This window comes from Pleurodeles waltl, chromosome 11, assembly GCF_031143425.1.
Source record: "Pleurodeles waltl isolate 20211129_DDA chromosome 11, aPleWal1.hap1.20221129, whole genome shotgun sequence".
In the NCBI taxonomy this organism is placed as follows: Eukaryota; Metazoa; Chordata; class Amphibia; order Caudata; family Salamandridae; genus Pleurodeles; species Pleurodeles waltl.
The window spans coordinates 17,429,553-17,448,612 of NC_090450.1; the positions used below are offsets into that span (position 1 = coordinate 17,429,553).

Genomic DNA, 19,060 nt, shown 5'->3' on the forward strand with positions numbered 1-19,060 from the left:
AGCTCCCCCTAACCACGGTGTGCAAGGATGGATGTCAGAGGAATTGTTCTTAAGTGACTGTCTCAATCTAGAAACACTGCCAAACTGACTGCAATGAACATCGTTTGTCTTAGCACAATATCATATTAACTGAAGGTGCTTCGCTGACATTTTTATTTAGGGAAAACAACACCTGCCAACAGCCTCTTTGACTACAATGAAGCAGAGGGTGAGTCCTGGTCCACCTACAACAACAACAGCTTTGTGCCCGCATTCTACGATGATTTGCTTCTGTCAACAAACTCTTCATTGATTCAGAAAGCCAATGAGACCTGCAAAGGGAACGATGAGTGCATCTTTGACGTCTTGAGTACTGGGAACTTCGCCTTTGGAGAAACAACACTACAGGGTTCTAAGATGTTCACACAGCAGCAGAAGGCAATAGGTATTTAGATCTTTTGAATCAAGATGGAATGGAAATTGTCTTTGTAATGTGTTAGCAGATGCTTGCTCCTGAAATGTAAATTTCTTTGTATTATTAAGAGGCTTGATCTTTTTGTAAAACAGTCCTAGTCATATCATCACTGCTTGGGTGAGCCTGGTTGATGAAGGGTGATACCCTGAAACCGGTCCTAGGATGCTGGTTTCCGGGCCAGGGAGGACCTGGCTTGGCAGTTTGGGCTGGACTGTTGCCATGGGGGACCGGGTCGGACTGATTTGCATATGGCTGGATCCAAACTAGGGTGGCATGGTGAGCAGCGCCTTGAGACCCTTACGGGTGAGTAGTGCGCTTTACAAATGCCTTGATTGATTGGGTCATTGGCATAACGAAATGGAAAGTCCCTTATTGAGTAAATGTAGGCTGAGAACATCCCATCATGCCCAGATATACTTTCATGGCAAATACAGCGGGTAGCTGAGTAGGCACCCCAAAAGGATGAGCCCACAGACCTCTCTGCACTGCAAAGTATGAAGGGTCCTCTGTTACAGCCCTAGATTGTCTCCTTCAGATACTCTGCTTCATTAAGCAGATTAGTGCTCACATTACAGCTGCATTGTTCAACATTACTAAATGCATTTTCCACTTTTAAACCCTTATCTCACCCAATGTGCTGATAAAAACATTTCCTTGACAGTAGATTCTGCCACTTTGTTTGCCACAGGTGAACATGCATTCACCTGTGGCCAGCAAAGTGGCAGAATTTCTGGATCCTCACAAGGGTCACATTTAGAAACTATGTAAATAAATGAAAATCACTTACATTTTCATTGGTCATCCTGAAACTCTGCCATGGATTTCTCCCTAATGAACTAAAGGTGGACACTCCTGCCATAGATGACCTCTTTCAGCCTCACACAAAGGACTTGTTTTCTCATGTGGTATGAAAAGATCAGCTCTCGTCCCACTGCCTGTTCCAAAATCCTCACCATTGCGCAGCTTTAGCAGATATCATGAAGAGCCAGTACCTTCACCAGGGTTTGCATCCATTAATTTGTGGTTGCATAGTGCTTGTGAATTATTTTATTCATTTTCTATCCATAGGGCAACTGAATATGTGCAGAATTCAGTAGAAAGTTGCATGTATCACAATATTTTGTTGTATATGCTAAAGTACAAAAATAACAACATTAAGGTACCTCCTCCTCGGGAATAATACAGAAGAAAATAATTGGGCTTCTATTGCATGGCTGTAGTGAAGATAATAAAAGTCTGCTGGTGACAATTCTGGGGTGAACATTTAGTTCAGTATTTCTCAGTATGTTATCTATCATCAAGTACTGCCCAGAGGATCCCAGAAGGATATCTGAAAAGTATTCTTGATTGTGACCAATGCCCTAGCATAGTGAACAATGCATTTTAGGAAAGTTGACAGTAAAACCCACATTTAACACAAATCCTTTATTGCCAAAAGAATAAATGTTTTCCTTTGTTTGGCCCTGCCCTGCATTTTTCAGGTTTGTTTGAAACATTACTCCCTTCTCAAAAGAGTGTCATTATTTACAATATTAATAAACTTGTAGATTCAAGGACAGGATTCCAAATAGACACCTAAAGTGACTTCTTCCTATTATGTGGCCATTAAAACTAAGCCTAAGAATTCCTTATGGGATTGCATGTGGTGTTTGATGTCTTATAGTTTTCACCTCTTGTCAACTGCAACGAGATGTTGACATCTCTGAGAACATGTGTTGTTTACACTAGGTCTGTTACAACAGCGTTAAAATGTGCTAATATGTTTCAGGTAACTTTCCTCCCAATATTACTGGACCATCTGAGCTCCATGCTGCTTTAAATGAAGCTGCTGTCGCATACTATGTAGCAACGGACCAGGACAATGACCCAGTTACATTCACAGTGGTAACAAATTCAACCGACGTTACGATTACAGGTAAGAGATCTGTCACAGAACTTTAATAATGTTCTTCTTGCCCACCATTTTCTTTATTTGTTTATCAAAATGAAATTAACTACAATTGAATACACCCACTCATCCATTAAAAGTGTGCTAAATCAATAAAATCAAACCCAATCTGGACTTGAACTGTATCACCTTAAGTCACAGCAGCCTAACATCTTACCCTGCTTAATCCCGACTCGCCAGTTCTAGGGCCCTCCTCTATTTATTTATTTCGGTGTGTGTCTCCTTAAATCTGACACATGCAGGTACTTGGATTGCATGCTGGTCTCCCTTGGAGGAGGTTGTAACACATTTGGGGAGTATCTGTAGGACTCCTCACTCAAACAAGCCCAATATGGCGATACTGAGGGTATGAGGTGGGTGGTAGACCTACTATTCAGAGTACACAGGGGGCTGTGACTAACACTAGTGTCTGTGTTGTGGGTTGACACTGTCGCCACAGTTGATCCTGGACTACAATACACCAAAGGATGCCAGTGGTGCTAATTCAAGGTTTGACTGTTAGATGGTAGAGTGGTTAAGTAGTAAAGGTGTACACAAAGCTGTAGTAACTCATGTGATACTACCATTTGAAACTCAGTAGATGCAACTTTATTTGCACAAGAGAGTAAAAGGGCAGTAAAATAAATCATCACACACACAACAAACCACAAATGACAAGCACTTCCAAGGACATAGATAGATCAAGAGATATTTTGACAATCGTATGTACCCCATGATGCACTAAATGACCCCTGTGGTGCTAAACAGTGTCTTCATGCCAAAGGGAATCAGTGCTAACACTAAATCCCAACGCATGCCAAGGGCAAGTCATTGAAAGCAATAAAACAAATTCACTTAGTGTCTGATATTTCTTTGACATGGTTTGTGAATCACAAGATAGACAAAGATGTTGTGGTGGTCAGCTTCCTCATCTAGCTCTTGCACTTGTCGGTAATTCTGTGAGCCACTCAATTGTCCTGATAATCTAAATTAAATTCACAACCAAATGGAAACATTCTGAATCCGGCTTGATATTGCTTTAATGTTCAAAGGACCAAAATAAAATGAAGGAAATGTCTATACTAAGTATAGATTTACTAGACTTATCTCTGATTTTGTATACTTTGACAATAAATCTGTCTTCAAGGTTGAAAGTTTTGGAAGAATAGTTAATCTATATTTACCTATATGCACTTATCCTCATGTTATTTTGGTCCTCAATATTGAGGCTACAATATCTTGGCATCTGAATATTTTTGTACTTGATATTCGACATACATCCTCCCAAAGTGAAGAAGTGATCAAGAATGTTGATTGTGGTCCAACCAGTGCTTAATCTGTGCTTGTGGTTTCCGGTGCAGAGCACCAGCACTTATTTTTGAGGACTGGCATTTATTTTTGAGGGCCAGCACTTATATTTCTGCCTCAAGCATTTACTGCGAGCAAAAGACACATATGGGAAAGACAGAGGAAGAGAAAAACGAAAAAGCGTCACATGGGAGAAAGCAGAAAGCTGCAAGAGTGAGCTGAAGGGGCAAGGAGTGGCTTTAAATAGAATGAAGAGGCCTGAGATGCCATCAGGATTACGCCGCCTCAGTATTTCGTGGTCCCATATTTAATTGCAGCAGCCACGTGTTTACAGTGCTTAATTTGTGCTTGTTGTTCCTGGTGCTGAGCACCAGCACTTGTTTTTGAGGGCCGGCGCTTATTTTTCTGCCTAAAGCATTTACTGCAAGCAAAATACACATATGGGAAAGACGGAGGGAGAGAAAAACAAAAAAGCGTTACTATGGGAGAAAGCAGAAAGCTGCAAGAGTGAGCTGAAGGGGTAGGGAGTGTCTTAGTATTCCGTGTTTGCACATTTAATTGCAGCAGCCGCATGTATAGGAGGAGTGCTTTGGGCACCGGCATGTTTTTATTCACAAATTAAAAGCACTGGGTCTAACCAAATGTAAATGTAGGACTCTGATTCCGGGAGTTCCTCTGGAGGGAGGACTTCCCCACTAGGTACATCTGTAGTAAGGGTCCTTTACTGTATTTCGTAGTCAGTTAGTTTTCAAGTGTTAGAGCCAATGCTTCTGGAATCCTTGCTATCCCTCTGTGGGAATGAAAACATATCCATAGTCATGCAGAAGAAATGGGATAACGTTGAGGATTCTAGAGCCTTCATCAGAGGTTTGGGTAGTTCTGAGGAACATAATAAGAGGTTTGAGGGGACGTAAGGCTGTTCTTTCTTCGAGGTGTGAGATGTGAGAGGGGATAGAAGTGAAAACTCCTCTTTAGTATCCTCCCAAGAGAGGGAATTATTGGCCTGGCTTATCATCCCTTTTCTCTTGAGATTTCTTAGGGCGGGTGTTTTGCAGCAGATGTTGATTCTAGGCTGAATGAGAGCTGGCTAGCAGAACTGATGTTTATATTGCAAGGTCTCAGGCCCGGGCAAAAAGTGCTGCGTGCTTCCTCTCAGCCAAAGAGCCATTCACCAGAATGGTTGTCTGCACAGAGTAAAGTGATCTGAAGACAAGGACTGGTCCACTCTCTTATCTGTCTGGACTCCAGGGCTGCTTTCTGGGAATGAAGGGAAGCAGAGGACCTAGTGCAAAACAGTAGTATGAATCTCAGATTTGAGGAAATTCATTGTCCAATCACTGGGGTTGCAATCTTCCCTGTAGATAACTGGTGCTAGAGAAAGCATTTGAGGTAACAAGCTGGAGACTAAATAGTGTACCACGGTGCTAAGAAATGCGTACTCGGACCCAACAGTTTGGAAAAGGTTCTTAGTGGCGTACAAGACGTTTTTACTGGGCCACACTGAGGGAGGGAATTAATACATTGTGAAGCACCTAACATAGGTTTCCTTCTTTTTCCAACAGAAAATGGAACACTCATTTGGAAACCAACGAGTTCTGACCCTGTATATGTGACCGTCAGAGCAAATGACTCTAAAATTACTCAAGATAAGGCACTGACTCTCATCCTGTGCAACTGCACTAACAATGCAACTTGCAACTACAATGCAACAACAGTCAGCGATGAAAGGACTGCTCAGTTTCAGGTATAGTTTCTGATCACCCTGCCATTGTTTAGGACTTGTTTTACAATTTTAGTTGAGGAATATTGGTGTGGACTAGTTTAGCTAACATTGCTTAAATGTAAGTACTGTTTAGTAACATTTGTTTTTACAGAATGGGGCCAATTCACAAAGGTGTTCATGAGTGCAGGAAATAGTTCTACTTTAAGTCGCAAAGACCTTCATAAGAAATAGTACTATTTAGAGTTGCAAAGTCATTCATAAGAAAATGAAACAGTGCCTCTTACAGTCACAAAGGCATTCATGGGTACAAAAAGCAGTACTATGTAAAGTCACAAAGGCATTCACAAGAACGGTAAGCAGTACTATTTGCAGTCACAAAGGCAATTATGAGTATGAAAGTAGTACCACCTAGAGTACTAGTTCCTCTATTCATGAATGCCTTTGTGAATTTCCCCAAAAATATTGTAAATAGGTTCTCACCAGGGAAAAGTTATATACATTTAGAACATATAAAAAGATCTGTGCCATCTTTGAACATTTACCCATAAGGATTTGGGGGGTTTGGGCTAATTCATAAAGGCATTAATTGGTTCTGCAGGAAGTACTTCTGAAGGGCTACTTTACTCACTCACAAATGCCTTGGAGAATTACCCCCACAGCATTTTCATTGTCAGAATTCTACCTTCAGCCACTTTCCTACTCCGCTCCCAGGGTACCATTGATTGTTCGGTCACCTGAGCTGAAAGTAGAGTGCCGGGGTTGACTAAGACCTTGGACAGTTGCTATACTTGGTAAAGCATCTCCTTTCATCATCTTTTGTAGATGATGCTTCCCTAAAGCCAGGGCACTTGGTGATGCGACTAATGGTCCTTCTGGTCCCTTCCGACCATGAGGACAATTTATAGGAAATATTGCTTCTAAGAACACATGTCAAGAGGAGTGATAGATGGACTTGTTGCAGTCATCTCCACCGATCAGCCCTTTCCTCTGCCCTGCTGTCCACCCCTTGGCTGCTAGAAGAGGCTGAGACCCATGCTGTCAACGTGATACGTGGTGTTAAGTGTAGGCCTGTTGCAGCGCTGCCTACTAACTGACGTGTGGTGTGAATACACAGTCTCTTACTGCACGGACCTTCTTTAAAGCATTGCTCACCTAGATCTATACAGCACAGCCCATCCCCACAGCCAGTTACCTGCCTACTACTTGAGTTGTCTTCAGCTTTTCCTTGCTCATGTAGTATTTTCTTTTGGCTGCTTCCTTCCTAATGTCATTAGTTCACAATTTCACATTCCAACTCCACTATCTACATTGCAAGTTGTTCCATTATGTCCCTTCATTTATTTTGATGAAAATATTGTCTACCCTGGTAAAATCCAACTTTCTTCATTGACTGGACTACCTGGTTTTTCACTGCTGCTGAAGTTATGTAGTTACCATTTGCCCAGCTCCAGATGAAATATCCTTCACTTCTAATGCAGTTTGTGCTATAGTATGCCTGTTGTGACAGCAGGGCAGACAAACTAATGTACAAAGAGGCTATTTTAAAGAGCAAGGCTCTTTTGTAAAGGATGCTGTGTCAGGGCCATCAATACCTGCCTGCATCACTGGTAGCAGGAAGAACATCATGGGGATGCTTTTGCAGCTTTTCTCCCAGGGAATCTTCATTCATAATCAAGAGAAGAGAATGCCACGCCTTTAAGGGCGCTCTGACCTCCAGTTCCCCATCATGCCTAGGAGGTCCCAGTTTACCCAGTTCTTTTTTTCAGTTCTTGCTGACAGGATCCAGGAGCAGAGCTCTATCTTTTTAAGGCATTTTCACTTATTTGTTTTCTTCAAAAACTCTTTTAAAAGTTATTCACTGAGCCTCTGATAGGTCGAAAAGTTTTTTCTGATATTTTCCTCACAGAAAATATCTCAAATGTTTTGTAAACTTCCATCTATTTTTGCAAAATGCCCAGATTGTGAGACAAAAATGGCAAAGACAAACCGACGCATGATCTGTACTCTTTGTTTGCCAGATTTACATGATCCTAAGACATGTCACCTCTGCAGGACACTCTTAGGTGAAAGAGAGAAGACATAGCCTGCAAGGTCAAGTAGAGCACCAAAGGAGGCAATATTCACTGGCTGGCGTGACATCTGGGGGGTGTGACAAGAGAGACTGTTCCCTATACATATGCCTCTATCTCACCTTCTGAGGACGTCCACGGGGAGATCTTAAAAGAGATGCTCTGGTGAAAAACAATGTCTCTGCTTGTCATCGAGGACATCAACATCGAGAAGAGGTGCAGTGCTACTTGCTCATCATCAGGAGCTGGTTCAATGATGAGAACACACATCACGCTGAGAAGGAGAGCACTGTCTATGTGGAGAGGTACTGCAACATCAAGGCATATGTCAAGGACAAGAACTTCGATGCTGAGACAGGGTTCGACATCGAGACACCAGACGACGCAATGGCACACACTCAATCTGCATCAGACTCTGAATACTCCAGAGCCTATTCTCCATCAAGACCATGGACTCCAGTCATCCTTCTAGATTCTCCATCAGTGCCTTCGGCAATTCCTTAAGCGTCAGTGGATTGTTCGCATTCATTCGCCTTTTGCTCCACAAACAGTAACTCCACCGGTAACCCTGTGACCAAATCTACCAAAGCCAACACAGCAAATTGTTCCAGTGGCATTTCCACCTCGAGCACTGGATCTCAGTCTCATCAAACCAGACCTAGCACCAACAGTCAAGTCAAAATCACACCATCGTCATCATCACACAAGATCACCAAGACAATCTTGTTCCAGACAAAGACTGGATTTTCCATCCCAAACTAGATCTTCAAGGTTTTATCACACAACTTAGTCCTCTGGTCTGTCCTCTCCAACACTACCATCCTCACCTCCAGCAAGGCTATCTCTTGTCCATGATATTAATACTTTCCAGGAGGTCCTTATCAGAGGTGCTAATAAACAAAATATTGACTTGCCAACAACCACAGTCGCTACATGAGTCATCCTTACGACACTGCACCACTGGTCCTTCTCCAGACCGCTGCTTTCTCTTGTCCCAGGTCTCTTTGTACAAGGCTCGCCTACAGATAAATGTCGACATACAAAATCAAGACCCATTATTTCTTCATATGGGTCCTTCACCGGATTCAGTCTTGGTATCCGCTGCATTGAAGCAGCATGCTACAGCTCCTTTTTCTACTGTTCTGCCTGCTAAGGAAATTAAGAACTAGGGGCCAGATGTAGGTAAGTATGGTTTTGCGAGTTGCAATTTGCGAGTCATAGAGACTCGCAAATTGCAACTCGCAAAACCACATGCAGAAAGGTGTCTCAGACACCTTCTGCGAGTCGGTATGGGGTCGCAATGACCCACCTCATTAATATTAATGAGGTGGGTCGCAAATTGCGGCCCCATACCGACTATGGGCACTCGCAAACATGGAGGCCTGCTGTCGTCAGCAGACCTCCATGTTTGCGACTGCTTTTCAATAAAGCAGGTTTTTTTTTTCAAAGTGCAACCCGTTTTCCTTAAAGGAAAACGAGCTGCACTTTGAAAAATAAACCGAAACCTTTTGTTTCGGTATTTTTCAGGGCAGGTAGTGGTCCATTGGACCACTGCCTGCTCTGAAAAATTATTTTTGTGATCATTCACAAAGGGGAAGGGGTCCCATGGGGACCCCTTCCCGTTTGCGAATGAGTTACCATCCACTTCAAGTGGATGGTAACTGCGAGTTGATTTGTGACCGCTTTTGCGGTCACAAATCAACTTACATCGCGGTGCGAGTTGCAAATAGGAAGGGAACACCCCTTCCTATTTGCAAGTCGGAAACACATTTTGCGAGTCGGTTCCGACTCGCAAAATGTGTTTCTGCATCGCGCACAGGCATTAGCGCCTCGCAAACGGCGTTTTTCGCCGTTTGCGAGGCGCTAATGCCTTGCTACATCTGGCCCTAGATTCTGTGGGCAGAAAAGTGTACGCTACTTCCACTGTCAAAAGCTGCCAGTGCGTCTGCCCTCCTTAGGGCACCCTAGGTCACTGTTCAGCAATTCATAGAAGACTTTCCCAGAGACAGATGGCAGGACTTCTAAGAGATTATCGTTGACCAGATTATCACTGCTGCAGCAGATACCGCCACTCAGGCTGCACATGGATACCACCACGATCTAGAGCTGTGCCCCTCCTCCTGGCTTAGGCAAACAAGATTAATACCTGAAGCTTAGCACTGGATTTTAAAACTTCTATTTTCAGCTTTCAGGTTTCATGCTGATGATGAGACCTCTTGCATGAAGACTGAGGTTTACACTCTTCAGACAGTCGGACTGGAGAAGGGGAAAGAATTTATGAGACATTCCTATGGGCCAAACGACCTCCAAGATTTCCAACAGAGGATTGAAACCCCTCAGTGGCTTTAAAGGCAGCAACAACAGCCACAGGAGAGCATCAACAACACAAGTATCAGTCAAGAGGAAGAGGAGGTCAGAAAATATCTGCCCAAGCCACTAAACAAAACCACCTGTGGCAAGCAATGAGTGCCTTCTTCTCCCTCCTCTGTTACCCACTCTAGTAGGAGAAGCTTATCATCTTACCTAGAACAGTGGAGAAATATCACCAACGACAAATGGATTCTGAATATTGTAAAGAATATTCTGGTCTCCCCTACCAGAAATACCATTAAAAAAGTCATTCTTATTCCATGAAGAGAAACTACAGCTGGAAGTTTCCATCCTTATTTCAAAAACGTGGTGGAAAAGGTCTCAACTACTTTTAAGGGAATGGGGATCTATTCCTGTTACTTTCTTGTGAAGAAGAAATAATCAAAAAATGATTTCAGACCCCTTCTAGACATGAAAAAAGTGAACAAATGGGTTCATAAAGAAAAGTTTATAATGTTGACTTTCCCTCAAAATTACCCTCAACTCCATCAAGGCGACTGGGTAAGCTCAATAGAGCTTGTAAATGCCTATTTTTACACCACAGTAGCCAAGAAACATTGAACATTCATAAAGTTCACAGTAGGATGAGACCACCACCAATACAAAGGTCTTCCTTTTGGTCTCAAATCGGCATGGCATGCTTTTTCCAAACGCATGGCGGTAGCTGCAATTTACCCCAGGAAAATGAGAAACTTCACCTACCCATGTATCTACAAGAAGCTCATCGAGGCATCTTATTACTAACAAAAGAGCAAAATTTATCAAATGACCGTTGTGACTCCTAATAAGCAGAGCCTACATATAAATCACTAGAACTATCTCTGTGCCAGTTCAATCCCTTCACTACCTGGGAGTGATCTTAGATATAGAGCACCCAGGAGTGTTTCCTTTGTGGGAGAGAGGATTATCCTTCAGAAATGTCACAACTTGAAGATAACAGCCAATCCAATAGCAAGACAAATTCCCTCTTTTGTAGGATCAATAGTATTGTGGTTATATTCTGGTCCCGAATGCACATCTTTAGATGAGGCAGCTGCAACAGTGTCTGTAGGATCAATGAGATCATATCTCACAAAGATAGGATGACAAGGTGACCCTAACATTACACGCTCATAGAACCTTCTAAAATACAAAGATTTCCATCAAGACATACCAGCTCTAATCAGAATGATGGATGCCACCCTACTGGGTTGGAACATGCATATGAGTAGATACAAGGCTTTTGGTCTCCGAAAGAATAGTCCTAACACATCAACCTACTGGCGTTGAGAGCAGAGTGCCTTTAACTGTCCTTTTTCAAACAGACACTACAACAACCCTGTATTATCTGAACAAGCAAGGAGGAATTAAATTCGTACCTCTATCTCCGGAGGCACAATCAATCTGAAAATGGCCATTCCAGCAAAGGGAAAGCATCTGCTATGGCATCACTAAGAAGCATTCCAATGTCTGAGATTTGCAAAGCTGCAACTTGGAGATCCGTTCACACCGTTTTGCAAGACATTATTGTCTTGATTCGGATACGAAGCCCAAGTCAGACAAGCCTCTCTAAGAAATCTCTTCGCTTAGCTGTACTACTCCTTTTTATCTCTTCCACGCGGATTTCCCTGGGGACAAGCTAGCTAACCTGTTCACTGCTTATGATTAACAATGGAGATCCCCAGAGAGAGAAGAAATGGTTCCCTAGCTGTAATCCCAGTTCTCACTCAGGGGAATCCCCACTGAAACCATAGACAACCCTCTCTCCTACCAGAGCAAAGAGATAAAACAAGGATAAGTATATCCTGTTATTTGCACATCAAAAAGAACTGGGTAAACTGCCACCTACAGGGCATACTGGGATACCGTAGCACAGGTGACCTTGAAGGTGCAGTGTTCTGGTCAGCACTTATGATTTCAATGAAGATTTCCATGAGAGAGAACTAGGGTTACAGGTAAGATACCATTCCTTATATGTATTCTTTCTAAAAGTTTGTAGTGAGACCATTCACTGGTGCGTAGAATCTAGTACTGTTGCAATTCATAAGCAACCATTCAAAACTTTTCTTTGCATCTCTTTGTTCAGTATAATTCATGAACTGCAAAAGTTATTATTTAATTCACCACATATAAATTGTAGCTTTTATCAACACTTGTCTCACCAAAGAGTTCATACTTTCTACTAATTAATTTAGCTATGCTTTCATTGTCTAAATGACAAATGTTGCTTCCCTTTTCCCGCTTGTGTCTAGTGTCTTGAAATCAATCTTCTCAATATCATCAGCAACTAGGGGCCTAAATTAGCATGTTGTGGATTAGATACTCCATCTCAAACGTGACAGATATTCCATGCACTGTGCAGCAGGGGCCGCTTGATATATCACCCTTTTAATTCAGCGGATTGGATATCTTTTATGTTTGCGACAGAATATCCCATATGCCAAGTTCTAAAATTAGGCACTAGGGGCCAGATATATGAAAGATCCGTTTTGCATTTCTTAAATAGCGAATTTTAAGAAATCGCTATTTAAGAAATGCAAAATGGGATGTATGGCATTTGCGATTCGGTAATAGTGATTTCTTCAAATTTGCAATCGGTATTGCCGAATCGCAATTAGAGAATGTGACTCCATTCATCCCTATGGGCCCATAGGTGTGTATGGTTTTTCATTTCCCAATTTGCAAATTGCAGTTAGGAATTCGCAAATAAGGTAATGCAAACCCCAGCGTGCTGATGCCCATCAAAAAAATATTTGCAGACATGTGAAGCATGTGCGCTATATGTCATTTTTAAAATGCACTTAAAATGCATTTTAAAAAATTGCACTTGCTTACCACCAAATGGGATTTGGTGGTAACTGCATTTCCTAAATGCCCAATTCGCATTTAGGAAATGCTTGACACATGTGCTTTGCAAATCGCAAATAGGAATTCCCTATTTGCGATTTCCTATTTAGAGAATTGCAATTTGCTATTTTAGCGATTCCTTAAAATTGCACAGCGAATGCCTTTCATACATCTTGAAAGGCATTTTTGCTATTGAAAACTGACGAATTTTGTGATTCGCACCGTTTGCGAATGCAAAATTGCTTGATACATCTGGCCCTAGATGATGTATGGAGGGTGGGAGTACAAAGCTCTCAGGATATTGCCTCTATTAAAGGAGGACATCATGTCTCCCTCTCAAAATGTAGGGTGGTTCACAATTAGGTAGCTATTGCAAACTGGACAAATCAGACCTCTAATTCATGTTTGTACTATTAGTGGCAGTGTACAGGGTCCGTCCATTTGCATATATTATAAGGTACTGATGAGCTAGCACCATTAAGTGGGTATTTGACAGAGCCGTAAATGTTTCCCAAGTTGTTTAGTGCCATTCAACTAAATTTTCTGAGCTAATTGAGGCACAGGTCACTGCTATTTTGCTCTTGAGGCTAGTGCCTACTTTTTTTTGTTTTACATCTTTCACCAAAAATTTTAATCTTTGAGCCACAATATTGCTCATTTTAGAGATGTCTGTGAATGATTTCTTCAGAGTTTACTCTAAAAGGTCTTTCTTCTGGACCTCTATGAGATATAATTGTAACACTTTTTTTTTTTTTAAATGTCGTGGACAGCTGGTTCAGATATTGTGCAGTAGCTGACAAGTCATTTCTGCCAAGTTCCTACATCAGTGGTTCTATTTGTGGGCTCACTAAACTAACTTTCTTTGTATCATGAGCTGGACCTCTGATTCAACCCAAAGTACAAGCAAGCCCAAGAAGTGGATTTTTAAATTGCAGAGATTTGTGTGTAAGACAACCTAGCTTGAACTTACTTTTCACCTCAACCTGCAGCAAAAAGAAAGCAAAAAGATAGGGGGTAATATGATTATAATTTCTAAAGTATGATACAAGTGTGGCTAAAGTGTGGAATGTGATGTTGGTGGGCTTCCCTGATGATTGTTTCAAGCGCTCCAGGACTTCACTGCCAATGTCTAGTTCTGATATAGTTAAAGCACAAACAGCAGCCTTTAATTGGTTAGATGTAAACAAAAGCATAAGTTTTTAGGGCATGAAGGTAGAAGTTTGCCATTTAGGTGATTTTATTCGTGTGTGTTACCATAGAAAGAGCAGTATTGAGTTTGAATCCCAGAGAGGCCACAGTGGGAAGCAGGGACATCAAGAATTTTGAAGGTGTGATCTCTTTGAGCAGATCACAATTGTTTTGAGTTTTGGCTAGAAGAGACTAAACTCAGTCTTTTATGAGCTGTATCTGGATGAGATCTGTACACAGTTGAATGTCGTGGCATATCATAGGTATTAGCTCAGTCCACAAATGCAAAAGAAAGGAAGCTGGTATGGAACCTTGGGTTATGCCGACAGTCACCGTGCATGGGACAGAGGATTTTCTTTACTGTTTGATTGCAGACTTTGAAGATAAAGCAGTTTAACACTGAGTCTCTGAGACACATGCAGTTCTCCAGAACTGATACCTGTCACCCATGATTCCTGGTATTCCCAGTATCAAAGGCTGCAGTAAGATCTAAAAAACAAAGATTTATTTAAAGTAGAGCATTTGTGAGACCACTAGTAGGTCTTGCATTAGGTTTGGGTGCTCCATGAGATCTAATAAGTCTCTTCCTGAGGGACATTGATTAACTCCATAAGGTCATGATCAGAAGACTAATTTCTTGTTCCACTGAGACTAGGAATGGGACAGGCCTTTTTGGTTATCAACCGAATCTTGCTCTAGCTCTGGATGGATTGTGTCAGATATATACATTAAAGACTTTGGGCCTGATTACGAGTACGGCAGTCTATAGGTCCATAGGACCTGTGGTAGCAGTCTGACCACCACGACCTCTGCGGTTCGACTGCCAGATTAGGATGCTGGCAGTTGGACACAACACCACCACCACTGCCACCAGGACCGTGGACCCCAACGCGTTGGCGTCACTGCAAGTTGTAGTCAAGTATGGCAGTGCAGATGTCAGGACCGCCGTACTGATCATGACGTGCCTTCCCCCGGCCTTTCCATGGCGGGACCCCGCCATGAAAAGGCCAGCGGAAAGGCAGAGACAGGGCTATAGGGGGGCCTCTTCACTGCCCATGTCATGGGCAGTGCAGAGGCCCCCTGTCAATACACTCAGAATGCGCACTGTCTGCCATGGCAATAGCGCTCATTCTGAGGGTGCTGGCAGCACCGACAGTGCAGCGGCATCGGCTTCGGCTCTCCCTGAGAGCCAAAGCCTATGCCGCTGCACTGTTTCCACCAGCTGGCCCAGCGGAGAGATGATGATATGGCGGTGGGGAGGCCGCCGGATTAGCGGCATCCTCCCCACCGCCATTTTGGCTGTCCGGCAGTCGGACTGCCTAAATCATAATCGTGCCCTCTGGCTGCGTCATGAGTTCTAATCCTTGTTTTCCTCAGAGAGTCACGCACACATCGCACAACCACTCCTTCAATATAGAATGTTGATTGTCGATTAACAGGTGATTGTTTCAGATGTGAATTTGGAGCAGAAAATTGGAAAACTAAGTTATTAAATGTGCATATAAATCAGTAGAACGTGGTATACAGGTGAGCACTGCTTACTTCCCCTCCTTTCTTAGATGGCGATGTACTCTAACTCTTGGCATTGGGTGTGAGTGACTTCACATTTAATCGAGCAAGGTTCAGAGACCCTTTATACCCAAGTCAATATACGAGGCCCGAGCAGAGTGTCTGGCCCCAGCTCTTCAGCCTGCTGCCCAAATGGCACAGTGGCAGTGCACATTGTGCACTTTATGTACAAAGCTGTCTCACTGCCAGGGCATTTGGAATGCCTTTACTATGACCACTTTGAAGCAGTGAGCATATTCACGGAGTCTAGCAGATGATGACCTGTTGTAAAGTGTTTGTGCAATGTAAAAAAACACTTCTAGACTTGCCAAACATTCTGACCCACAAGGTGCTTCTCTAGGGTTTGAAACACCTTCTGTGTGGCTAGTGGCCAATAGGAGTTCACCTAGTAGAACAACTCCTCTTTCTCTTCGAAAACTTCACCTCCTGCACAAAGAACTTCATGCAGAGAGGCCTTTCACCGAAGTTAATTAGTAAGGAACTGTGCTTAATTTGTAAAGTTTTAAGTGCAGGAGCATTTCTTAGGAGGCCACGGCAGTTTACACTATCCACTGCCCTTGAACGTACTAACACAACTATAAGGCATTACACTCATTCAAGTGTGGCAATTCAGACTATTTCAGTCGACCCAAAGCTATAAAAATGTTGTAGGTTGCATGTATTATTCATATTTCATGTACAGTGAAATCTTACACAACTGTTGGTGTGCTCATGTGAAAAACAGACGGACAGCACCACCATGTGGTGGACAGTCTCAAGTACTGATGTTGAGATTTAAGTCAGTTGCCGAAACAACTGGCACAAATTAAGCACTGGTCAGGACCAATTGCAAAGTACAAGTGCAGCGTAGCGAGTCACTTCTAGACCTGGTAAACAATCTACCCATCAAAGCCTGCTGGACTGGCTTTACTGGACTGGACACTTTACTCACAAATGGGCCTTGGAATCATGAGAGCTCTGAAACGTATGAAAACACTGACTATACCAATATGTGAGGCTTTAAAGGGCTAAGGCATGCAAACATAAGCATGCACAAGTGGGCATTTGTGCGGGTCTGCATTTGCACTTCAAAGCCAGGCCTATTGGCATTGCTACTGTTTGCTGAATTTTATACTTTTGGTCTAAAGCAGTTCCTTTTGTTGAATGTGTGTGTTGTACTGGATCTGTAACCTTTACTGAGGAAGGTCATTATGGTGATATGGTAACATTGTATGTTCTTTATTTCAGACAGCAGAATGTGGATGCACCGAAGCCTATGCAGGGAGATACTGCACAGATGATTACGATGCTTGCCAGATAGAGAGCTGTTATGTCAAGACAAGCTGCAACGATACCCGTGCCCCAGGCGCTGGACACACATGTGATCCTTGTCCTGTAGGCCTCACTGGGGATGGCATAAAATGTGCAGGTATGTGGATTCGCTCACATATAGTCCAGATCACACAATGCCCAACTTACCCTCCCTGCCTCTCACGTTGATGAGGATCCATGTCCTTTAGGATTTTTGTTCTGGACTTTATAGGCCCCACTTGAAAGAAGCACAGTAAGTAAACACAACAAATGCCTTATTGTGGAACCTGTAAATCCATGTAACACGCAGCAGGTGGTAAGTGGTGTACTGGGACCTTACAACTGACAAGGGCCATATGCTTATCCCTGGCAAAGACCTCATGAACATCAAGTTAGTCACAATATACTAGTTCATCTTTCAAAAACCCTAATTCATTATCTAATTGTTTGAGATTGTTTCTTGGCATTTCTCAGTTTTCAATTTGATATCTGATAGAGCCATCTAGCTGCAGATTCCTTACTTTAGAATCATCCCAATTCGGGAGCCTGCATTCAGAAACGTTTTTCCCACAGCACTTTCTTTACACAATAATTTAATAAAATGTTTTTGAAATGATCCTTCTCAAGTCAAGAACATATCTGAAAAAGTAGTAAAACAAGAGTCTCATGAACGTTTTGGATAGTATTTGTGCCAAAAAGTACAAAAAGACGAAGAAAGAATCTCACTATTATGAAACATTAACAATGCCTCATATGGAAACCAATGTCCACAGCATTGATTGCCAGTGCGCTAATAATAAAATTATCAGGATTATCTAAGTACTTCACACAAATATGACAAGACAAGACAACATACAAAGGGAAAGATAAAGTAGGGAAAGAGAAAGCAATCCTAATCACAAAGATCACTAAAATAGTATAAATACTCATCATACTTGTCTTCCGGCACCAATTTCTTTAAAAATATTCCCTCTCACTTTGAAGACAAAGACACATCCAATAGCTAATTTTCAAACACTGGCACTCCGTCATACCAAGAACAAGCTATTAACATTTGCTTCAATGCACTACTTGGACTAGTATAAACCACAATGTCTGGGGATTTGTAAACTTGGTTTTAGTGGTTAATTAGTGTAATCAAACCATTAAAGGGAATCTCAACAGAGTATTGTGTATAATCAGCTCCATGTATTCAATTCATACTGCAGTCCCCTCATCCCAGCCCACACGCCCTCATTACACCCTCCACAAGTCACACGCCATGCTCCGTCACTGTGCAGCTCCACTCCATGCTGTATCATTTAACACTTCTCCCAACACACACCATCATTCAACAACTCACATATCACATTCCAAGCATCATCATGTACCACTTTACATATCACTCTCTACAGATCTCAGGCCACATTCCATCAGTTCACACATCACATTCCAAGCTCCATCATTAAACACCCCACACATCACTCTATGAAAGTACATAGTTGAACAGTTCACATGTCACACTCCACCCTCTGTCATTCAATACTACACACGACACTCAACACTCATTCATTCCACTCTCGGTTTATTGGTTTCACAAACTGGTAAATTTATTTCATTGAGGTGTAAACCCCTTAAGCCATTAACTTTATCGAGGGGATATATCTGTACTCAGAATGTCGGACACAATATATTTCAATCAGACGATATTATGTTTACAAGAGTCTGGTACAGTACCACCATATTAGTTCTTAAATTCTGATTGGAGTGAGGCCACTTGGCTTCAACTCATCATTCTGCCAACCCACATTCTACATAAGACTCTCCATTTGACTCCACTCCTGGGTCTTTACATCCATGAAACAAGAGCAGCTAGTGTCTGATGAGCCCTGATCAAGGTGAAACAGGTCCTGGGTGTGTTGTGTTCTGTTTCAGGGAGGACTGGGCAGTTTCGGATGGACTCTGCCCATTGGAGGAGGGTCAAGGCTGATTTGCATATGTCTGGCTCCGACCTGAGGTGACACTGTGTGCAAAATAATGATGTAATGGGATGCGGCCCTTAATAATCATCAGTGACAAGATTAATTCAAGTATTCCCTCCATTTTTTGCATACTTTAGTGTGTTGCCCTAAGTGGAACGGGTATGCCCAGATGTGGGTCCCATGCACATTGTGTCATTGAAACCAAGCTATACTGGCTGATGAGCCCTAATTAGGGTGCAACCAGCCTTTGTTTGGTTGTGTTCTGGTTCAAGGAGGAACTGGCTTTGCAGTTCCATCACATTCACACTCCACTCAATAGCAGACAGGTCAAATTCAACATTCCATAACCAGACCTGCCAACATTGACAAAAATCA

At 42.4% G+C, this 19,060-nt stretch overlaps 1 protein-coding gene across 5 annotated transcripts in view; it reads left to right on the forward strand.

The window, feature by feature from the left end:
- LOC138265246 (mucin-4-like) overlaps positions 1-19,060 on the forward strand; it is a 422,755-nt gene that overhangs the window by 162,206 nt on the left and 241,489 nt on the right. For all 5 annotated transcript variants that reach the window (XM_069212831.1, XM_069212835.1, XM_069212833.1 and 2 more), the window contains exons 40-43: positions 161-424; positions 2,223-2,369; positions 5,252-5,433; positions 16,662-16,842. In XM_069212831.1, the coding sequence (XP_069068932.1) occupies positions 161-424; positions 2,223-2,369; positions 5,252-5,433; positions 16,662-16,842 (774 nt within the window). The remainder of the gene's footprint in view (positions 1-160; positions 425-2,222; positions 2,370-5,251; positions 5,434-16,661; positions 16,843-19,060) is intronic.